The sequence below is a fragment of the Sphaeramia orbicularis genome, chromosome 19 (genome assembly GCF_902148855.1).
Source record: "Sphaeramia orbicularis chromosome 19, fSphaOr1.1, whole genome shotgun sequence".
In the NCBI taxonomy this organism is placed as follows: domain Eukaryota; kingdom Metazoa; phylum Chordata; class Actinopteri; order Kurtiformes; family Apogonidae; genus Sphaeramia; species Sphaeramia orbicularis.
This window is the reverse complement of record NC_043975.1, coordinates 31680234-31702517: the sequence shown is the minus strand read 5'-3', so window position 1 is coordinate 31702517 and position 22284 is coordinate 31680234. Positions and strand designations below refer to the sequence as shown.

General features: G+C 39.1%; 1 protein-coding gene across 3 annotated transcripts in view; it reads right to left on the bottom strand.

Moving 5' to 3' along the window:
• svild (supervillin d) overlaps positions 1–22284 on the bottom strand; it is a 60750-nt gene that overhangs the window by 27928 nt on the left and 10538 nt on the right. For 2 of the 3 annotated variants that reach the window (XM_030121912.1, XM_030121913.1), the window contains exons 2-5: positions 20894–21399; positions 12543–12577; positions 6426–6487; positions 683–780 (exon numbers count right to left, since the gene is read on the bottom strand). In XM_030121912.1, the coding sequence (XP_029977772.1) occupies positions 683–780; positions 6426–6487; positions 12543–12577; positions 20894–21246 (548 nt within the window). In that variant the 5' untranslated portion in view covers positions 21247–21399. Of the gene's footprint in view, positions 1–682; positions 781–6425; positions 6488–12542; positions 12578–12752; positions 12861–20893; positions 21400–22284 lie in introns of those variants that run through there. The other variant, XM_030121914.1, reaches the window with a different exon arrangement.

Sequence of the window (22284 nt, the reverse complement as noted above, 5' to 3'; positions counted from 1 at the left end):
CTGATTTTCAATAACAGCTTTCACATGTCTTGTCTCTCCACCATTGCTGTTGGATGACTTTATGCAGCTCCTGGCATAGAAATTCAAGAACCTCAGCAATGTTTGATGGCTTGTGACCATCCATCTTCCTCCAGAAGTTTTCAAAGTGGGTTCAGGTCTGGAGATTGGGCTGGACATGACAGGATCTTCATCTGGTGGTCCATCATCCACACTTTTATTGACCTAGCTGAGGCCAGGAGCATTGCCCTGATAGAAAAACCAGTCCTCAGAGTTTGGGAACATTGTCAGAGCAGAAGTCCAGTAGTTTTCAATAGTTATTTTTGGATTCCAATTACTTTTGCGGTACTAATAGCCCTGTTTTCGCCTATCGTAAGAAGATAGTGATGGCCACAGTAGTGGTGTTTATACTTCTCCTTCTTAAACAAGACATGGATCAGGTATTTGTTCAGTAGAATAAGGTGTGCTTGTGTTGGAATTCAACAGACATAGGAATGGAATGGCTGTCATACATGCAGACATAAGAGGAAATTGCAGTGGACTCTTAATTTTTTCCAGAGCTGTATATTCAAACATGAATTATCTATAAGGGAGCGTCGATCCAAGTCTATGCACTAAGCCAGCTAGCCTGCCACTTTTAATTGAGAGGCGAACTCTGCTACAATCAGTAATCAGTTGGACCCACCTAGTAGAGGCAGTCTCTTTGTCACCCCTGATTTGCTGACGGTTTACTCTACTGTTGGCATGGCAACTGCTGCCAGCATCCTCTGTCCCGTCCAGTTCCTGTAGACAGAGACATAAATTGATCAGGAGACGTTTCTTTACTGCTGCAACAGTCTGACACCTGACTGTAACTGAATGACCTGAATGAACGAGGCTCCACCTGAACAAGATAATTACTACCATCACACACTACATCTCTGAGATGCTCAGAGTTCACTGCTGCTGTATGTAAGGGATGGTGCACAGAGAAAACATGAGAAAAAAAGAGCTCTGCTGTACTGACTTTCCATATTAAAGTTATATCCTCTCAGGAGGGCCATAATGTTATTTATATCATCGCCACAGCTAAATATTACTTTCCTGCATCCACTAGTCTAGACAGAACTGAGGTATTCAGTTCATATTTTTCTAAGTGGTCAGACTAATTTTCGATCATTTAAAAAAAAAAACATCTCTATGGACTTTAGATTAGGTTTAGGTTGTAAAAGAGGTTTGTTTAGGGTTAGAAAAAAACTAGTTTGGTTTAAATATTAGTAAAGATATTGTTAGTCATTTTTTTAAAAGCACATCTTTGTGGGATATTATCAAGCCCTGAAACTGGCCTAGAAAATATATATACATTTCTGTCACAGGCAGTTGTGCCATAAACCATTACTATTAACATCATCAACATAGATATACTGTACATATATTAAAAATGCTGATATGGAGCATTATATTACATGTACACATTTTAATCTGGCCACCGGGTTTGGTGATATGCAGTGTCCAAGCTTGTGTGATTGGGGTGAAGTATTGTGAAAGGGAGTAAGAAATGTCTCACATTTGCAAAGAAATTTGACGCTTCCAGCCTCTCACTGCTGGGTCAAACCGACCCAAAAAGTATGTCTGAGACATAAACATGAAGGGGTGGAGGGTGTGTGTGGTTTGAAAATACTGAACATAAATTGCACCATATTCATGTTAAATGCTGATCACATTAATTAAGGTCACAAAAAATAAAAATAGCTTTAATTCAGCTTCAAACTGTGTTAAATGTAACAGGAGTAAACCTGCACCCAGTGTGTAAAAATTAAGCCTGCATATACAATGAACTCTGCAGCTGTTGGAGACCTTAGCCAGTAAACAGTCGTCCGAGGCCCTGGGGTGACCTGGTAGAAAAAAAGTGGATTTGCAGCTGTGAGAAATTCATTGTAAATCAAATTGTGTTCTTTTCCCACAAAATCGCACCATGCTCACTGAATTAATGTCTTCTCACAAACTAACTGATGTTGACAGACTATAAAAAAGAAGCTTAATTTCCATCCAGTATGAGAAAGATGTTACAAACTCAAGAAATTCAGATAGGAAACTCAAAATGTAAATGAACTGAACTATATCATGTAGCATTCCAGGAGACTCTGTGTACACTTTTTATTGCCTCCATCCATTTAGGAGAGCAGACGTACTGTCATAACCTCTCTTCTGCTGAACATATCCTGCTGGAGACACTGACTCACTCGCTTATATCATCAGGTGCTGAGGAGGGGAATGACTGATAAGTGAAAGCACAGACAGCGCTGCAGTATTTGTCAGAGCTGAATATTTTCAAAGGGAAGGACCTTAAAACAAGAAATCTAGTTGGGAACAAAGGGCAGGCAAGAGAGGGAAGTAAGAAAGCAAAAATAAAAAGGAGAAAAAAGTGATAGGATTGTAAGTTAGGTCTTTGTGGGAGCTTGTTTTCCCAGCAGGTTTTCGGTCTGAGTGACTTGCTGCCATCTGGGTTCACTTGGCTAACCTTGGCACAGCTCCTGGTCTGGGAAGGCCAAGTTAGAACAGCTATTTACATCGAACATCATGAAACGTAACCACTTCTGAAACCTAAGCAGCCTGGGAAAGCTTGACACATTTCTAAATGCACGCGTGTATCTCCCAAAGGAGCGGGGACATTATTGCATTTTTGTTCCCGAGTGCATCTTTTTAGTTCTTTTTTGTTCCCATCACTGCCTTAAAACCTCTGAGTGTGTGTGAAGTCATGACTTTGGCAAAGTGTGCATCCAGGTGCAGGTCAGCTCGGTGCTGAACGGCTCAATTTGTTATTAATGGAGCAATCTTTCAAAGGGGGGTGGAAGCGTACACCAGCTGCACTGGAAAGGACTGCGAGTAAATCAGTGGGTGCAATGAAAAAAGATAACCGACGGCTGTGGAAAAGTATACACAATGCATCGGTGACATCATGCACTAGTTTTTGAATTGATGTTCTGTAGTCTGGATTTGGTTTGCTGTTTACTGACATGTTCACACTGATTGGAACGACTAGATTAAAATTGGACATAAATGGGAGTTGGATGCTGCTAGAGAGAGTACAGTGATAGGTTAAGACACCTGCCAACGGGGGAAGTAGGCAGACTGGGCTTAACACATGCTTGGGATCTGGTGTTAACTTCCATACTAATCAATGTGCAGTGTTGAAGTCTACCTGTTCTTGTCACGCTTACAACTTTAATTGTGCTTTGTGTATTACTTCTAAGCAAGAAAAGCACAAAGTCAATAAAAAAAAAAAAAAAAAAATCACCATAAATTACTTTTTATTGCGTGAATTACAGGTGAGGGTAGAACCTATGGGGAGCAGCCATTGCCAGCTGTAAGTGACACATACCATCGTTGATTCTGGGTGATGGAGTGGGAGTAAACAAGCAGAAGTCAGTGAGCGAGATTGAGTGGAAAGCTTGTGTTTGCGCTTGTTGTCATGGAGGCATAAGCTTTACACTCCGCAATTGTCCTGGAGACGCGACCCACCTGGCTGATAATGTAATAATAATAATGGATTAGATTTCTATAGCGCTTTTTTGGCCACTCAAAGTGCTTTACTTTATTGACCCATTATTCATTCGCTCTCACACTCCCCCTCTAGTGGTGGTAAACAACACGAGTAGCCACAGCTGCCCTGGGGCAAGCTGACAGAAGCGTGGCTGCCAATTCACCTACAGCCCCTCCGACCATCACCAAACATCCATACGCATTCATACACCAGTGTGAGTGACACTGGAGGCAAGGAGGGTGAAGTGTCTTGCCCAAGGACACAACGGATTAGGACAGAGCAGGATTCAATTATTCGGTTATTGGACCACCTGTTCTACCTCCTCAGCCATGGCCGCCCCATTGTGTCATCTTAGACCGGTGTCTGCTGGATGGGGTCAGTGACCAGTCCTTCACAGCCAAGGTAATCAGACAATACGTTACTTCATTACGACCAATGCTGGAACAGCCTACAAAGGAGGCAACATGTTGCTGACCATGCCTGACTGACGAAGCAGTGATTTAGTACTTGTGCATATTTAACAGGCTATAGTGTAAGTTACCGAACAGAACAGCTAGTATTGTGTGTGAAATATCTAGCAATGAAAATTCACTACAGGTACCCTTTAAAGATGTTTCTACTCCCCACTGTTACCTTGAGCTTGGTCCTGGAGGATTTGTTGGGTTTCCCTCTATGTATTTTCTTTTAAAGCCTGGATCTGATTTGTGAAGTGCCTTGAGACAATCATGCATTATGACTGAAGCTACACAAATAAAACTGAATAGAACTGAACTGAAATGAAGGGTCCTGACTGTGAGTGATATCTGTCTGTGAGGTTACAGACAACAAATTACCTACATCCGCTCTGCCCTGACACAGTAAGTGACAGTAAAGCACCTTAATTCCGGAAAGAACTGTGCATGACATCAGTTATAAAATAATGATAATGATAAATTTAATTTCGAAATAAAATATAAAGGTGAACAAAAGGCAAAAAGAAATTACAAATTTAAACAGAACACTCCAAAATATTGAAGGTAATATGTCAACCAAAAAAAAAAAAAAAAGTGGCTCCAACAACACTCTACAAAATGGAGATAGAAGAAGCCAAGCTCATATTGTCCTACCCCAATAATAATAAATAAAAAACAAAAAGGAAAAAGAAGTAGACAATAACAATGTCTGTTCAGATCAAGTGTAGATACATAGTTGACTCTAGGTGGTGACACTTCACTTTGACATAAACGTCTCAATGTAAGGTAACAAAGCACTATTGTTATTTTCATGTGATTAAATATATATAAAACAAGATCAAATTATAAACCATACTTTCCCCGCGAAATGCTATATAAACTGCTGGTCTAAAAATTAAATTAATTAGGTAACTTGATTGCTATTTCATAACTGTAACCTAAATTATCATTACTATTACTTTGTGACTATTACCTGTTGCAGATTGTGGTTTGTTACATTCTGTATGACAAAATCATAAATAACTAATAAAAATGAAGTGTAAAAAAAAAACTTTACTTCCCATTTCTGCAAAGATTCCCTTAAATCTTAGACGAACACAGACACTGCCAGTGAGAACAGCTACCTGTATTATTTTCTGTGCATGACTCTCACCCCAGCCAGCAGTCATTTATCCACTGCCCTGTAACATTTTGTGCCACACTCTTCACCCCTGACAAAACACTTCTTACACCTCCCAGCTACCGCAGCAGCTCTCTAGTCGCGTGGCAGCTCCTTCTCCTCTTCACCTCTGCAGTCTCTCGTGGGTGGTGATAAATGCATGAAGAGAAACTAACTGTTGAGGTTAAGAAATGTCCTGAGCAGCACAACTCATAATCTTGTCCTGACAAAGACAATGCCTGGCAGACCATAGCTCTGAAGAACAGCTCTTCAGGTAAGAGCTCAAAAGTAAGTCATGGGTGTCTTCTTATGATTTAACCCCTTAACACCTGAGGCATTATTTCAATGAAACAAACTGCTTAGAATTTCCATAGAAGTGTCATAAAAGCTGCTGTGAGTATGTGCTTGTGTTCCTTTTCTTTAGTGGTTTTGCTTTACTGTGTGTTTTAGGGTCAAAATATGGTGGAATAACAGCAAAACACAACAGAATTTAATAGAAGTTTTGGAGGTTTTTACTAAATAAGGCACTCAGAATGTACATCAATAAGAGATTTAGGATGTTGAACATTAACTGTGAATTGGAACATACTGAACAACAAGTATTTGAATTTTGGTCCAGTAGTTTTTGTTTTGTGGCTCTTTTTTTCTAAATCAGTCCAGTACCTTTTTGGCACCTGGTTGAAGTCAAAAAACAATTACACAGTCAAAACTTGGTAAAAATGCAGGAAAAAAAAGGAAAATCATGACAACACTGCAAACAGAAAAAACAAGACAGACAAGGAAAACGGTGCAAAAAAAAAGCCCATATCGTCTATTTTTATAGCAAGTTGGTGTCACTCACTGTTCTATGTTTTACCCCCCATTACACATGATGGCAGGGGATGCACTGACCATGCTCAGATGTCTATGGAAAGAACAAGGTCTATCCTATCAGCATGTTCTGAAACTTTTCTTATTGAGCAAACGGTTGAATTTTTATGAATATTTTAAATAAATTATACATTCAGAACGCTCACGTCAGGGGTTAAAGGGTTACAGCTAAGATTCATTGATGATGCATTTTATTAGAATAATATTTCCTGTGCTGTGTGTGGTCTTTCTGCCATGGGATACTGGACACTTGTCTTATAACATAGTGTTGCGGCAGCAGTGTGTTTCCACCTTTAATGTACTGTGTTAAAAATAAATTTGGGCCATGAACATCAGGACAGACATAATGAAATACTCAACACAATCTTTGCACACACTCATAGACAGATACACACAGTCATGAGGCAGGTCTTGAATACTCTACCTTAAAAAGAGAAGACTTGGATGTAAAAGTCCTCTTGGCTGAGTCCACAGGCTTCTCATCAACTGAAAAAGAAAACACATATACACACACGTGAGCTATGAAGGCTTATATTTACATAGCACAGAGCTGTGTATGTTTTGAAATATAACAATTTCAGACAGAACTGAGCAAGTATTTAAAGGAAGTATGTGTAGTATTTCTATTTCAAATATTAAAAATGCTCTAAAAAGATCATTAAAGTGTTTAGAATAAAGAGCTATGAAGTTCTGCTAATAATGCCAGATGTAAAGTAAATATAATTAGACAGTTTGACGAACCGTCTGACTAATGTGGCTGCTAGGAAGTGAGATGGGATGAGAACTGTTAAGAAACAACTTTTAGAGTCAAAGAAAGTAACAAAGTGATAAAAGCTATAAGCACTGTTGTTGTTTTCACCACTAAATGAAAAAAAAAAAGGAGTTTGAAGCTGAAACAGCTTTTCTTCTACATGGGTGAGTTTGATTATGAGGCTTATGAAGATATAAAGTTATTATGGGATGTTATTATCTTTGCTCAGCTGGCTGTTGATCCATGGTTCAGACTAAACTGGGACAGTTCTGACCTTGTTTGGGCGATTCCAAACAGATCTTTGGTGCAGTTGGTGACAACACAAACCATAGAGAAAACAGGTGATTTGTGGTTTCCTGTGGCTGTTTTTGGTCTAAAAACAGAGCAAAGCTAACAGAGCTATAATGTAAACTATCAGCTGATGCAACACATGAAAATCATAATGCACAATGTTAAGATTTTGTTTTAAGAACACATGACGATACCATGATACAGAAGTGTGTAAATAATGAGCTTTATACTTTATTCAGTGAGTGATACTGTCTGTGGATACATAGCATTGATTTGTAGCTGGTTCTGATTCTTCTAAGTGTGTTCAGATCCATGAATTTCCACTACTGATGAGAGTCTGAAATAGCAATACTATATATAAGCCCCTTTAACACAGTGTTTTTCAACCTTGGGGTCGAGACTCCACATGGGGTCACCTGGAATTCAAATGGGGTCATCTGAAATTTCTAGTAATTGATAAAAAAAAAAAAAAAAACTAAAAAAACTTACTAATAAAAACTATATGGTGAGTTGAGAGAGACAATGACAATACATAAAAGACACGACAAACTCTGAAGCTGAAACTGAAGCATTGTGGTACTGTTTATCTTTCAAATGTTCATTGTGGCCGGTTTAAGATGCTGCAGCTCTTTCATAATTCAAAGTTTGAGTTATTGTTTGTTCAGTATTAATGTTCAGCCTTGTAAATACAAGCTGGACTGACTGTACATATCCTGACCAAGGAAAATCAAATTCTCACTTTGTGCATTAATCTCAACCGGGCTTTTCTGCCTACGTCCATAATAATATACATTTTATAGCCTACATGTCATCTAAAATTAAGGTTTATTTGCAACATAGTATAGCAAACTATTAAATGATTAAAAACAAATGAATTTTAGCAAAAAAAAAAAGTCTCAGTTTTGAATGTCTGGGGTCGCCAGAAATTTGTGATGTTAAAATGGGGTCGCAAGCCAAAAAAGGTTGGGAACCACTGCTTTAACAAATAATTAGTTGTATATTCTTCACCCACGCTGCACGAAGGAGAGATACCGCAGGTCCTTCCTTCCCTCTGCTGTCAGACTTCACAACCAGTCCTGCTACCATTAGATCAATGCACAATGTGTAATAACAACCCTCCCTCCATTCCACTTATGTTATTCAATCCGTATTTATATATTTATATATATATTTATATATATATATATTTTTTTTATATTTATAACTGTTTGCACTACATCATATCGAACAATATTTGCACTCTCCTTTTAAACACTTTTTTTATTCAAATTTATATGACTGTTTTTATGTGTATGTGTATGTCTATGTATGTTTTTTTATGCTGCTAACAACACTGTGAATTTCCCCATTGTGGGATCAATAAAGGAATATCTTATCTTATCTTATCTTATCTTATCTTATCTTATAATTCCACTGAATGACATGTAAACCAACAAAAAGCCCTTTAGATGTCTGACTCAACTGGGCAATCATCTGCGCATGTGGTCCAATGGAAGTTTCCTTTTCTGGGGGAAACAGCAAAAAAAAAAATGAAGCAGAAAAATTGATATATAATAATTCCTCCTATGAGTGAAATGATTTGTTCTGTGGTCACATCATAACTCTGGAAGACTGACTGGGCTCCAGCAGTTTCAGACATACTGGAAAGGTAAAGTCATCCCGTATCTACAGTATCAATGACTAAAGAGAATGATGGTGAGATAATGGATATTCTGTATGAGCAAAAGAGAATTTTCATGTGAGCTGTTTAATCAAAAACAGCCCCGAGAATCTAATCTTCTAATCTGAACAAAAAGAAAACCATTAAATGTAATGGTGTTCCATAACAACACTAAGTACTTAACTCAACACACTCGTTCTCATTGTCCCACTATAAATCTGTGTTTATTACCTCCGCAACGTGACATTTCATGCCAAAATGGTTCCCCTTCCAAAGAAAACAAAGAAACAAACAAATCCAAACCATGACATGCCTCTAACCAGCTCCCCTCCTCAATGGAAAAAATGCCTCTACTCTAATTTTGATTCATGTTTCCAAGCTCCCCTGCTGTCCAGAAGCGAGTATGATTTAGTTCAGATGATGAAACTCTGAGCATTGCAGACTGGTGATTCCACTCAGACTGTACTTTTTATACATTTGACTTCGGTCCAATCTTTTTTACATCATCATCCATACAGTGCTGAAGCAAGAGACGGAGCAAGAGAAGAAAAAAAAAAAAGGAAAAGTCAAGTGATGGAAAAACCTCCACTTCAGTTTACTGACTTTTCCATAAGTGTTTTCATCCATCTCACAAAGCTGCTTGGTTCTAGCTTTGGACATCTCCACTGTATTGGCCTTTGACCTGGGAATGTGCAACAGAGCCTGTACGGATAAGAACTGAGCAATCGTGTACTGTGCTATACATGTGCATGAGACATCTTTACCCCACCACAAATAAAGTGTAGAAGGGAGAATCTATATTCTGTTACAATGAGCCCTGCAGCATCCAACTGTTGGCATTATTGTTTTTTATCTGTATTGGTATTATCTGATGATTACTCATTTGATTGCTTACTGTATATAAAAACAATAGGACCAGTGTCCCTGTAGCTTATTGACATGTTCTATCAAGAATCAATAACATGAATTTGTGAGGTTGTCAGGTTCTGCTGCTATGTTAGAGTCCTGTGGTCTGGATGCAGGAGTGGGTGGTACTTTTACTGGAGGATAACAACTAATTCAAAGTCCATATATGACTTCCTATCAGCGCTCAATAGTAACTATATTGATATCTCTAATCATTTCCATGTTATAAGCCATCACAATATGGTCCATTATAAGTAAAGGCATATTTTTAACACTTCAAAAATTCGTCAAAAATTTTAAAATCCAAATTTATCTAAACTGTGAGCGATCTTTGCAGACATTGTCCCAAGGAAGCAACATAAAAATTTGAAATGAATCCAACCAGTACTTTTGGAGAAGATTGTTGAAATGTAGACATTGATGACCTTGAGTTTGACTCTTCAAGGTCAGTCAAGGTCAAAGGTCATGGACCCATATGAAAGCCCATATATGACTTCCTATCAGTGCTCAATAGTAACTATATTGATATCTCTAAGTATTTCCATGTTATAAGCCATCAAAACATTGCCCATTATGAGTAAAGGCAAATTTTTAATAATTGAAAAATTCGTTAAAAAAAATCCACAAAGATTCCCAAATTCATGGCAACGAAGACAACAGAAACAGCACCTTCACAGCAGCTCATGGGCTATCTGCTGGTGAGCTAAAATGGTAAAACAAATAGAAAACTACCCTTGGAAGCTTTCATGGACCAAAGTGATGTCTTCAGATAGCTTTTTTCACCAATAAAATCAACTCTTGTGTAACAAGACAACTGAGTAGAAAGGTTGTCTTTTTCTGTTCTACTTGCTTAAGTAAGCATAGCAAAATCTACAAGAGGTAACAGTATACATAGAGCCTTCCCTCATAAAATCTAAAAGCCAGAGACCTGGTACTAGTCAAATAGGGCTGCCGAGCCTCGAACATGACAGAGTGCTTCCACTTGTGCGGTGGAAACGAGTATTTAAATCAATGTATAAATGTTTTAAGTCGCTGCCTGTTTCAATGTGCTGTTGGCTCGTGGGATAGAAGAGGGCTCAGGGAACCTCTTACTGCAACCACGGGAGTCTTTCTGGCACAGGAGCCTGTGTCCTCAGCCAGCTTGGACAGGAAGCTCCATCAGCCATGTGATTACACTGGCAATGTTCTCACACTGCCTTTTTATCACAAACATGTTATATCTCAATTATGATGAATCTGCACTATCCTTTTTTTCCCTTATTCAGAATCTTTTACATTTATTTTTCTTTCCAGTTCAGTTTTATCTTCCATCTGGAAAAATCCAGTTATTACTAACTAAATATTTTTTAGCATAATTGTCATATTATGATACTGTCATCTATTACATAAATCAAAAACAGATTTAATTGTACCAATAACAATAATCTTATATACTTAAAAACACACACAGTTGGGGAACAAATATGTTTATTAACTTTCTAAAAATGTCAGATCACCAGAAAATTACCAACCACTGACGTGGTGTTTCCAAATTTCACAAGACAGATTAAAGATTAAATGATTGTTTGAAATAAAGTAAAAGTTGACTCACCAGAAGGTGACTAAGCCTTTATTCAAATATACTAATCTCTGTTTGAATAAAATCTGTGATTCAGACACACACAGATATATATATATATATGTCACTAACTTTGTCTGCGGTGACATTTTACATAATGTTCCAGAGTAAGACTAGACTAGGCCTAAGAAAAAGACCATATTTCAGTTCACCATTGGATCTAAAGGCAAAGTAATCTCAACGTGAGGGCAAAGATCTAGCTCCTGACTTTTTCAGTTACTACATCCATTCATTTTCTGAACCACTCAATCTGAAAGAGGGTTTTAGGGGTGCCAGGTCAAGGCAGGGTACACCGAGAACACAGGGCTGACATGAACAGACCAACAACTCTTCATTCTCCCATGGACACCTATGGGGGATTTAGACTCATTCATGTACTGAGGGACATGTCTTTAGACAGAAGCCTGGCATACCTGGAGAGACCCCTGGCTTAATGAAAACACTGCAGCATCACAGATGTATGGAAAGGAAAATGTGGACTAGTGTTTATTTAGTCTAGATATTGTCAAAATATTGTAGTAATGTTGGTCCAAAATGATGCAAAAATGCAGTTCATAGGCAGAAAACAAAAAAAGTCATCACACACACACACACACACACACACACACAACCCAAGCCTCCAGAAACCAAAGAAAAAAACAAAAAATAAGTGAAAAAATTCAAAAAGATCATCATATGATCATTTGCCAGATTGTCCAGCACACCTCTATCAATTATTATCTGTCTCTTTCTCTTATCTTTGTCTACTGCACATTAACACCACTGACTGGAAAGCAAGTAATCACACAGAACTGCAAACAAATGAACTACATAAGGCAATAAGGCACACAAGTCAGTCTGTAAAGAGACAGGAAGCCACTGACACGGTGGACTCTCAGGCTTTAGACGCTGGTTTTCATCTCTCTCCAAAATTAGTTCATACTGCAGTATATGATCAAACCTTTACTCGGAGAGACTCACAGGCGTATAAACACAAACATCAAGTCATGGAACAAAAGCTTTGCAGCCACGTGCCAACAATCATCTACATTATTATAAAAAAGTTGATGCCTGAGGCCAAACACTCTTTCTGAATTATATAGTGAACAAAACAAAGCCAAATAAACCAATAGATGTGTTTTCTTTCTCTCCTCCTCAGTGGCAGAGTATAAAAAAACTCTACATCCATAAACCAGGTAGGTGATCTGACTTCATCAATGAGCTCAGTATTCCTTTAACACTGAGTAATAGTGAGAGCTCGACTGGGTGCAGAGATAAAGCAGTCGGTGGAACAGTAGAGGGTTTGAGAGGAGTGAAAGGAGAGAGTTTTTCTTACCCTTTGGCTCTTCCGTGTCTTCTGTTTCCCGAAGCCTAGGAAAGAGACAGAGACAAATGAAGCCACTATAAAATACTGAGGAGTGATGACACAAATTATATGGCTCTAGTAACTGCCATATAGCAGTACATCAAGTCATAGATGCGCTACTATAATCCAACTGAAAGAGAAATGAACATAAACAAACGGGAACGGGAGGAAACCACTTACTGTGCCTGATCTGATTGTCATCCTACAACATTTACTCATGTTGCACTTTCAGCTCCATGCAGGCTATGATATAACGAAAGCGATGCTTGTGAAGATGCCCGTTCATGTCTAAGTAATGGGCGTTAAATATGGATGGGGACAGCAGCTGCCTGTGGGGTAGCAGCAGTGATGTAATAGGAGGAGGAGAGAGGTCTGCTTTTAATACAATGGAGAATCGCGGTGGACAGCTGGGGAGGGGTCAAAGGTTACTGACGAAGGGGACGTAGCCCCAAGCTAATCTGTCAAAAAGGGTTTGAGATAGCCATTTTATAAATGTTCGTGCTGACTGCAGAAACCCTGATCTGGTTCTAATTCTGTGTACGGTCTGGTTCGTCCCTTGTTTACTTCACTGACATGAAAACACACACAGCAAAAGTAGTTTAAATGAATCCTCAAGTGATCAAAAGAGATCTGCTTATGTATCCCCTCCAAAACTACCTCTTGTGCTATCTTCTCAGGCTCTTTCCAGGTCTTTTAAACCTTTTAAGACTGCCATTATAAGAAGCCGCCTAGGTGTCTTCATATTTTCTTTGCAATAAAAGTGTCAGAAAATGTATTGTTTACCAATTCTTCTGCACATTTGTTTTCACGAAGAATTAATCTGCTAACATCTGACCATAAATTATCATTATTATAAATAATAAATGCTTAAAAGAAAAAAACACAGACTTGAAGTTTTTAGCATATTTATTATCAGAAACAACTGTAAATGTCCATAACAAACACTTTTTGAGATTGCAAAAATAAACTCAACTATTTTACATCTGTTCAAACATGCTTTTTTAGTCTTGAACATTCAGTATCCATTTTATGGCTTCATATTTTTTGTTCATTTCCAGGCGTTTTTTAACCTGTGTAGAACTCTATGAAACAGTTCCTTTCTACTTGTAATAGAGTCCCACGTTGCTGCTGTAAAGTGTTATATAATGTTGGAAAGCTCAGGATCTCAGCTTTCCAATTCCGTTTGAATTTTGTCGGTAATGTCAACGGTTCAGGAGTTACAGTAATTTTTTGCTGTAAAGTGCAAAATGCAGCGCCGGAGAGACTGCTGTTGGTTTAAACGGCAATAGGAACCTTATGAGTATACCAGCACGTTGACCCGTGGGGATCCATAGGTTCTACAGTAGATGTGGTAGTTTTTATGCTGTTGTGTATTTGTGCATGCTGTACCACATTTGTCCAGCAGTCACTGCCAAAGCGTTCTGGCCATAGCAACGTGATTGTAAGGCTATTGTATTCCAAAATTACTAATATCTCCGAAAATATCAACTTGCCATTTCATAGGAATCTCTTCCTTGACCAAAAATACATAAGTATGCCAAACTGCAGTAGTCAGCTCTTTCCGAATTTTGTGTGAATCCCCAGATACACACACACACACACACACACACACACACACACACACACACAGAGGGCACTTGGCTTTTATAATATAGATTAGTTTTCCCATCAGATGTCTGCCTTAGTACGATCTTAGCGTGGCCGTACACACTAAAAATCCTTTGAGATAATGTGCCTCATTTTACGTCAAACACTTTGTACCTATTCCTGAGGGGATATTTTGATATAAAGAGCAACACTTTGGATCATTAACTTCCTTTTTAGCAATCTGGACTCAATTTGCACCTTGCAACAAGTTCATCATCAGTATTCATTTCTGGGCTCTGATAGGATCGCAACATTATTGTTAATCAGTGCGAATACTCACTCTATTATTACAGTTACAGTTCTCGGCATGGATGGCCATTTATCTCATCTGTTTTTTCTTAGACTCTACCCCACCCGGCGCCATCTTCTCATTTTCATTTAAATCCTATACTTACCTATTTGGAGTTAACACATAGGTGAAGCAGGAGTTGTACAAGTTGGAGAGTCTAATGATGTCAAACTGTAATTCTCCTGTAAAACTGCACTGACTTCACATTGCTGCTGTTTATCTTTAATCTTAATCTTGAACCCTTGATGTTTACCTGTTTACTTAATTTATACTACAATGTCTGCAGGCATTTATTTTGCTACTTTTCAGTGTTGCATTATGGTCCTGGAGAGGAAGAGATGCACTGTATATAAAGCTCTACTTCCAGTCTGAGTTTAATTCTGCTATATGGTTAGTTGGTGTAAAACAGCTCATTTTCATGCTGTCCTGTGTTTTGTAGGACACAGTCCATAGCCCCCAGAAAAGCCGGCAGAAAAGTACAAAAAAAAAAAAAAAAAAAGTCTTAAAAGTCATTTTTATACTGGTATATTATTATGAGTAATTGTGGTCTTGGGTTTGGTTGCTGGGAAAAGTTTTGGCTAGTCACTTTTTGCCTTAGTTGTGCTGTGACTTAGTGGTAAAAATTGAAACACTAAGACAAGATATTGATGATGTGTGAATACTGTACAGTGAGCTTGAAGGGAAAAATCACAATTTACTGAAGGTGTAATAGTGATGACAGTTACATGGACACAGCATTGATATATCTGTGTAAAATTAAAACAATCTCACAGTGTCATGCGATTTTCTTCAACCACACGTGTAGGCAGATACATTCTTCAAGCTTCAGCTATGGAAAATATGGCTTTTTTTGCAGGTGTTAACTGTTGGCTTTCTTAGTGCATAATGCCACTCTCTAGCACCACAACACCCTGCTCTGCAACTGCAGGGCGAAATGACACTTAATCGACCCCACCCACACTCTGACTGCAGGCCCAGGGGCCCTACACCACCATAAAAACTAAGCATGCTGGAGGAGAGAAGTGCAGTTGAGAAAGAGGACAAGAAGAAAAACAGCATCATAGACAGAGTAATAGGGGAAGCTGAGGAGAGAAAAGCTAAACACATTCGAAATGAAAGCAGACAGGTCATTAATCAAACACTTACAGTAAACTTCCTCACGTCATTACATTATGCCATGCAAAAAAAAAAAAAAAAGCTATAAGTGAGACAGCGAATCAGGGAGGAAGAGGATGAAAAGAAAAAGAGAGGATGTAATCATGACTTCAGCATGGTTAAAAGATTAAAGTCTTGCTGTCTCTAATTTGCACACTTAACTGTTGGAAAGTACGGCCCTTCAGAAGGTACTGTAACCGTTCAGCCATGTAAACAATAATTACCCAAATCCCATTAAATCCAAGGCGTTTGGCTAATCCCAATGTGCCACATTTACTGACATTTACCACATAGGCTTAAGGAGACAAACAAGACATCCGATTCAATATAATGGAATACAGTGTGCCTACTCTACATATATAATGAGAAACAACTGTGACAAAACTAAAAGTAAGTGAATGCATTAACTCCTCCAAATTCACGGAATTTTATTTTTGTACATTGTTACAATGATTTACTGACTCAAGGATTCTTCAGTAATTCTACACTTCTTTGTAATTGTGACCTTTTATGGTCATAACACAATGCACAAGATTAAAAAGTCCCAATTTCCGTGCAAACAAAACAGTGATGCATTGCAAAGCCACAATTTCTCTTTGGAAGGAGTTTCAGATAATGTCATAGTGAGACAGTCAGACAGCTGAGACTGCATCAACTGTAAATGTAAACCACAGTGGGACAGTGAAGAATGTGAGGTTTTCAGATGGCTGTGTGGATTTCAGGTAACAGTTCTTTTTAAATGTTAAAGCGTGGCACTCTGGAATGCAACCCTTCAACGTTTACTAACTTGACAAGGGAGGGATTCCCGTCTATGGCAGATAAACCTGTTGATTGACAGTTTTCATTATCATTGGGACAGCTAAGTTCCAGTTTCCTTATGCTATTTATGTCACTAGCACAAGCTGACATCTCGCCTAAGAAAGCTAACCAACTGTGTACAAAACTCACATTAACACGAAGAGGTAGGCTCAGATATTCTGTACAAAGTCATAAGTGTGAATGACCGGTAAGAAAATAACTAATAATACATTTTTGTAGATAGCCTTCTCTGTCTCCTCCCCGTAGTTGCATAACCATGCCTGCAAACATATCTGCACAGCTTTGTGTGACACAAAGCGAACGTCATAACAGAACTGACAAGATTACAAATTAAAGTGACAAGCATGGAGGACAAACACATCAACAAGTCAGCCTGCCTTTGTGTTCTCTATAATTAAAAATGTAGCTTGGAACCTTTGGGTGACTGTGTTCCTATGGTAAGACGACATAGTTTCCTTGCATGCTGCATACTGTGCAAAAACCACAGTTTGATCCATATCCACATAACCAACATCACTGATGCTTTAATCTGCAGGAGATAAAATCAGCGGGATAAAACACAAGAATCTGAAAATCCAGTAAATACCTTCCTTCTGAAGCTTCGTCTTCTCAGTCCAAATCAAAGAACTACAGAAGAATATACAAATGACCTGATGTTGTTTCATGCCATTATGGAAAATTATCATAATGAAGCCACTTCAGTAAACTTCCATAATGAGACATGGAGTGGAGCAGTAGAATCACTGAGAGAACTGATCAAAGTTCAATAATAACATCTGTCAATCATATATTTAACCTGCTCCAGTTGAAAGCGATATGGAATAAATGTACAACTCTCATGTCCTGTTTAGACCGCTTGGATTACAATATGATGAGAGGTACTTATAGAATTTTAACAAAGTGATGCTTAAAAAAGTACCAAGCACTGCACTTCAATTACAGGATAATCCTCACAAAACAAATCTCACATTTAACCCATAAAGACCCAGTGCTACTTTTGTGGCCATTCCCATATGGATTTTATTCTATTTTTAATCTTTCTGAAGTTATTTATCACCATTTACTCTATTATTATGCTCTGTACTTTGCATTTTTAAGGTAAAACCATGTATTTTCATATATTTAATTTATGGATCATGTAGATGTTCAGAAAAGCTTGGAATAAAGTTTTGGGCTATTATATCAAAAACAGAAAAAACTGAATAAAATGTGACTTTTTCAGGAAAATATATCATGAACTGAGCATAAACCAAGTGTGTCCATCCACTGTCATTGAGCCAACTCCATGGTTTTTACTGGTGAATCAATGTTGTAGAAGATAACGGTGTTTCCATAATAACCACAGAGCCTCTGAACATTCAAATGGGTTATATCTGACAACCGTGAAAAGATGACAAACTGCATTTTACATCAATTATTTGAATGTATCAATAAGATTAGTGGATCAACAAATATTAACATTTTATATCAGTAAATGAGTTTTGGTCACTGGTGGATGTTTGGGTCATCATGGGTTAAACCAAGGGCAAAGTAATCCTAAACCCAAAAAAAAACAAAAACATTCTTTAAAACTAAACCATAGCCTTGAGAGATTATCAGACAGAGCACTTCATAACAAAGTTCTGTTTAAACCTGTTTGTTAGACTATTACGACATAAGCATACCTTACAAAATCAGAAAAATTAACTGGCCCATAATATCTACCAGGCTATCAATCACATGTATCTTAACATCTTTGTTCATTAAGCACAGGGAATGAAAACTTGGCAGGACTCAAATACCTTACACAACCACAAGCCACAAACTTTGACATGTTCATAACTCTGTCCACCTCATTTCTCCCCCCTTTCGTTCCCTCAGGCTTTTTGTCAAGAACAGACAAGCCTAGATATGTACACACAGCAGAATCCCCAACAAGATTACAGCTAAAAAACAGCCCCAGACCCATGACTGGACATGTTGCGCTCCATCTTTGTACACTTTTCAAAACATTCCTGGCCTCTAATGAGAAACTCCAAAAGTGTTCAGAGTCACCCTGTCAAGTCCTGCTTGTTATTTACAGGAGTGTGAAATAGTTCCCCTGCCTGACTGGAGAACGAACCAAAACAATCAGCTAGCATGTTATCGCAACACAACATACCATGGCAAAATAAATGTGACTGTCCTCTCTGCTTTGTATACATGGCCAATTTAGGTAATGCTAGTAGTTCTGTTTACTTCAAACAGCAGAAATCACTAAGTGTTCTCCAAATGCCTCCCTGCTATTTCTTTACTTTCTGAACTTTATAAGAAAGCTGTTACACTTTATTTCATTGCAATCAGGGAATTTGAGGTTTTCTTGTACATCACTGTATGTGTTAAGACTGCATCCTATTCAGCCTCAGATATTATGTTTCATACTCTGCATAAATTATTAAAGACGTCATAATAGACCTATTCTTGAGATGTTCATCTGAGCAGTCCGAGCAGCTTAGTGCCTCATGTCTGGACATGTTTATCATACAGGGTTTCTTCAGGTTTACACAGGTTTACACAGGTTTAAAGGTCCCGTATTATGCTATTTTTCAGTCACGTCATATAGGTCTCAGAAGCCCAAAAACATAGTATTTAAGTTTGTTCGCCCCAAAATCATCCTTTTTTCGGAGTTTCAGCGGTCGAAAAAGTCTCTCTAACCAGCCCTCCTAAGAACAGGCCGTTTCTGGGCCTGCTTCCGGGTACGCAAATGAACACATCTGTCCACGCCCACTCCCCCTCCCCTCTCTGGGAGAGGACGCGGCTTCCGCTAGCGGTACTACACGCTAATGTTGACTGTGAAGCCATGGCTCTCTCGTCTACAATACACATGTCTCAGACAGAACGTCTTTCCAAACACTGGCTTTCTTTGCCTTGAGGCGTGATTGAGCCCCGACGGAAAACGGCGGTGTTGTGTCGGGTTCGTGGACCTGACACGGAAAGACGCCTGCCGCCACTAATGCAGGCAGCTGCTAACAAGCTTGATGCTAACTATACTGATGCCAACCACAAAAGGCCCGTGTTCAAAGTAGTTCTGTTGAATGTCTCTTGATATTATCAGCTCTTGCATGTTAACGGGGACGCAAACGTTAGCAGCAGTAACCGAGCTATGTTAGCTGCCATGCTAACGTTAGACGTACACATCAACACCCACCAGCTTATCCGTAATGTAGGGTTATGCAGTAAAGATACAAAAAAAATGATAAGAACTTACATCTCCCACACTTGTACTTGGGTCACGAAGCGTTGGTACTGCGTCCTTCTGGATTCGGAGTCTTTGTGCTAAGCCGGAGCTGTATGGGCCCATGTTAAAAAACACTCATCCGTGAAATGCCGGGGACACACATACAAGCGTTTGGGAATGTTGTTTGGTCCATGACCATCACAGATAGAATCCAGACACTTTTTACGGAGAGGCTCGGAAGTGGGGAGCAAAAATAAACTATCGTGTTGGTGTGTGCAGCCAACAACACCACAACTTGCATGTCTCGCCTTCGCCATGTTTGTTGTCCAAGAGGTACTTTGCCAGGGCGGGGCTCGCTTTGCGAGGGTGGGGGCACAGTCAGGGGGAGGAGTTAAATCCGCTTATGTCGTCATAAACGGAGCCAACTCAAACTCGGCCGTTTGAGCAGGCATTTTCACAAACTGTGGTGTAGCAAGGCAGGGAGGAAACAGACAGTTTTCAAATTCTAACCTCATAATGTGGCTACTGCAACACACACTACTGTAAGAAAACTGTCACAAAGTCAGATTTGCATAATACGGGACCTTTAAATATTAGACTTTCTGAAACTATCAAAAATGTAATTTAAGACGTTCAGTATTTCACATCCTACCAGAGAACTAAAACAGAATACACCGAACTGACTGACTCAGCCGTTAATTGCGCAAACTGAAGACTGTGACTCAATTGCTGTGCTCTACTCCTCTTTGCTCTGGGGAAGTGTGTCATCCTCCAGCTGAAAAGCACCTGATTCCAGCACCAGACAATATATACTGGGATGGGTCAGACGTTGGTGAGGCTCTTGATGTGAAGAGGAAACAATATTGGATGATGGCAGTCCTCTGACTTCCCATGTGTCTCCAATACCATTGTAGCCAAAATTCCTAATTTGTGTAATTTCTTGCAAAGGAACAGCAAAGTAGCAACTTGATTATTTTCAGCAGGCTTCAATCAAGCAGTAAATCCAATCAGTTTATAAGACCACTCAAAGACATTAAGTCCTGAAATTCAGGATATTGGATTTTAGAAAATCCACCTTTGATGACTTTTTAAGGACCCACAGAAAGCTAGCTAGCAAAAGCTAATTATAAGGTAACAGAGTGATGCATTGTCTTGGATAAACAATGGGGGAAATTGTGTTCCATCTCAAAAATGTGACAGTGTGAATAAACTTACCTGAAATAAGAGGACTTTGTAGATGAGACTACTGTGTCTGCTTTAGTTGGACTGGTGTCCTCTGTGGGATGGGTGGGCTCGTCATCAGGTTCTGCTACCTTACTCCTGTATTCCCTCCTGGTATATGTTTGCTCTGATTCATTATCCTCTTGTCTTTCATTCTTCCTGGTTGTTGAAGGCGCTGCTTCTGATGACTCACCAATTTTCCTGTCCCTCCGGACATATCTGGAGGTGAATTCTTCTGTGTTGCCATAACGCTCAGCAAGCTCTCTCCTCCTTTCTGCCTTGTAGCGGGCAATTCGCTCAGCCTTCGTCTCCAGGGTTGAGCTCTGCAAGGTGTCTATTCCATCCATTTGCAGTTTTACACAGCTCAGGCTTCAAAGAGCTGCTTTTTCTACTTAATGCAAGAGATAAGATTTGAAGTAGCTTCTTCAAAAGCAGTAACCCAGGACTGTGTTAGATCTCCTCTGACAGCAATGTCTCACTCCATCAAAATCATCCCAGTACTGCAAATAAGAAAGGAAGACACCGTTAGTACATCATGATTGTAGAGTAGAATTTCAGATGACAGGCTGCCAGAAACTCTAAAAGTGAATGAACCAAGTCCTGTACTCCAACAGATCATATAGGTTCCTAGCTATAGCTGGCTCGAACTCCAAGTCAAGCCCTGTCCCAACCCCAGCTAGCACCCTCCACCCCCCCGTGAGAATGATGTCAGCCAGCTCTGCTCAAAGACAGCCGACCACCGCACTGAGACTCTCAAATAACCTCTATTCCATCACTTGGAGCCAGCTGGAAAAGGGGGAGGAGGAAAGGAGAGAAAGTGAGAAATACAGCTCAAATATGACTTAATCCCACTTTATTTCTTACTTAATTGAGGGCTCTGTGTGTGAGCTTATTATCTGATAAACGTTCTGTGTGTACATGACTCTATTTTACTGCAAATACAATGCATGAAAAACTCAAAACTGCATTGGTGTGAATGTGTTATTCTTGTGGTAGGACCTCTCCACTTCCTTTTCAACAATGCATGCTGAGTTTCAGCCACCTGTGACTGTTAATAATAATAATCTTCCTTCTAACACATGGAAGAAGTGCACTGTATTAAGGACATCTGAGTAGAACGTTAAATGCAGGAGGTGAAGATTTTGAAGACTGAGTTGAGCTCATTTTGTTCCAATAAGCAATCATAAAGCAGAAAACCGTGCATGGCTCAGATGGAGGGGTTAGAGAATTGCACTCGCTTAAATGCAATGCCAGCTGACAACAGTAATAAAAACTGTTTTTGATTGCTCCGCACCAAGCACGGGCTTTTCCACAGACATTTCTCACAGTGCAAGTATGCTTACGATGCTTTGGGGCTTGTGTCTATGGGCAGCCAAGGAGAATAA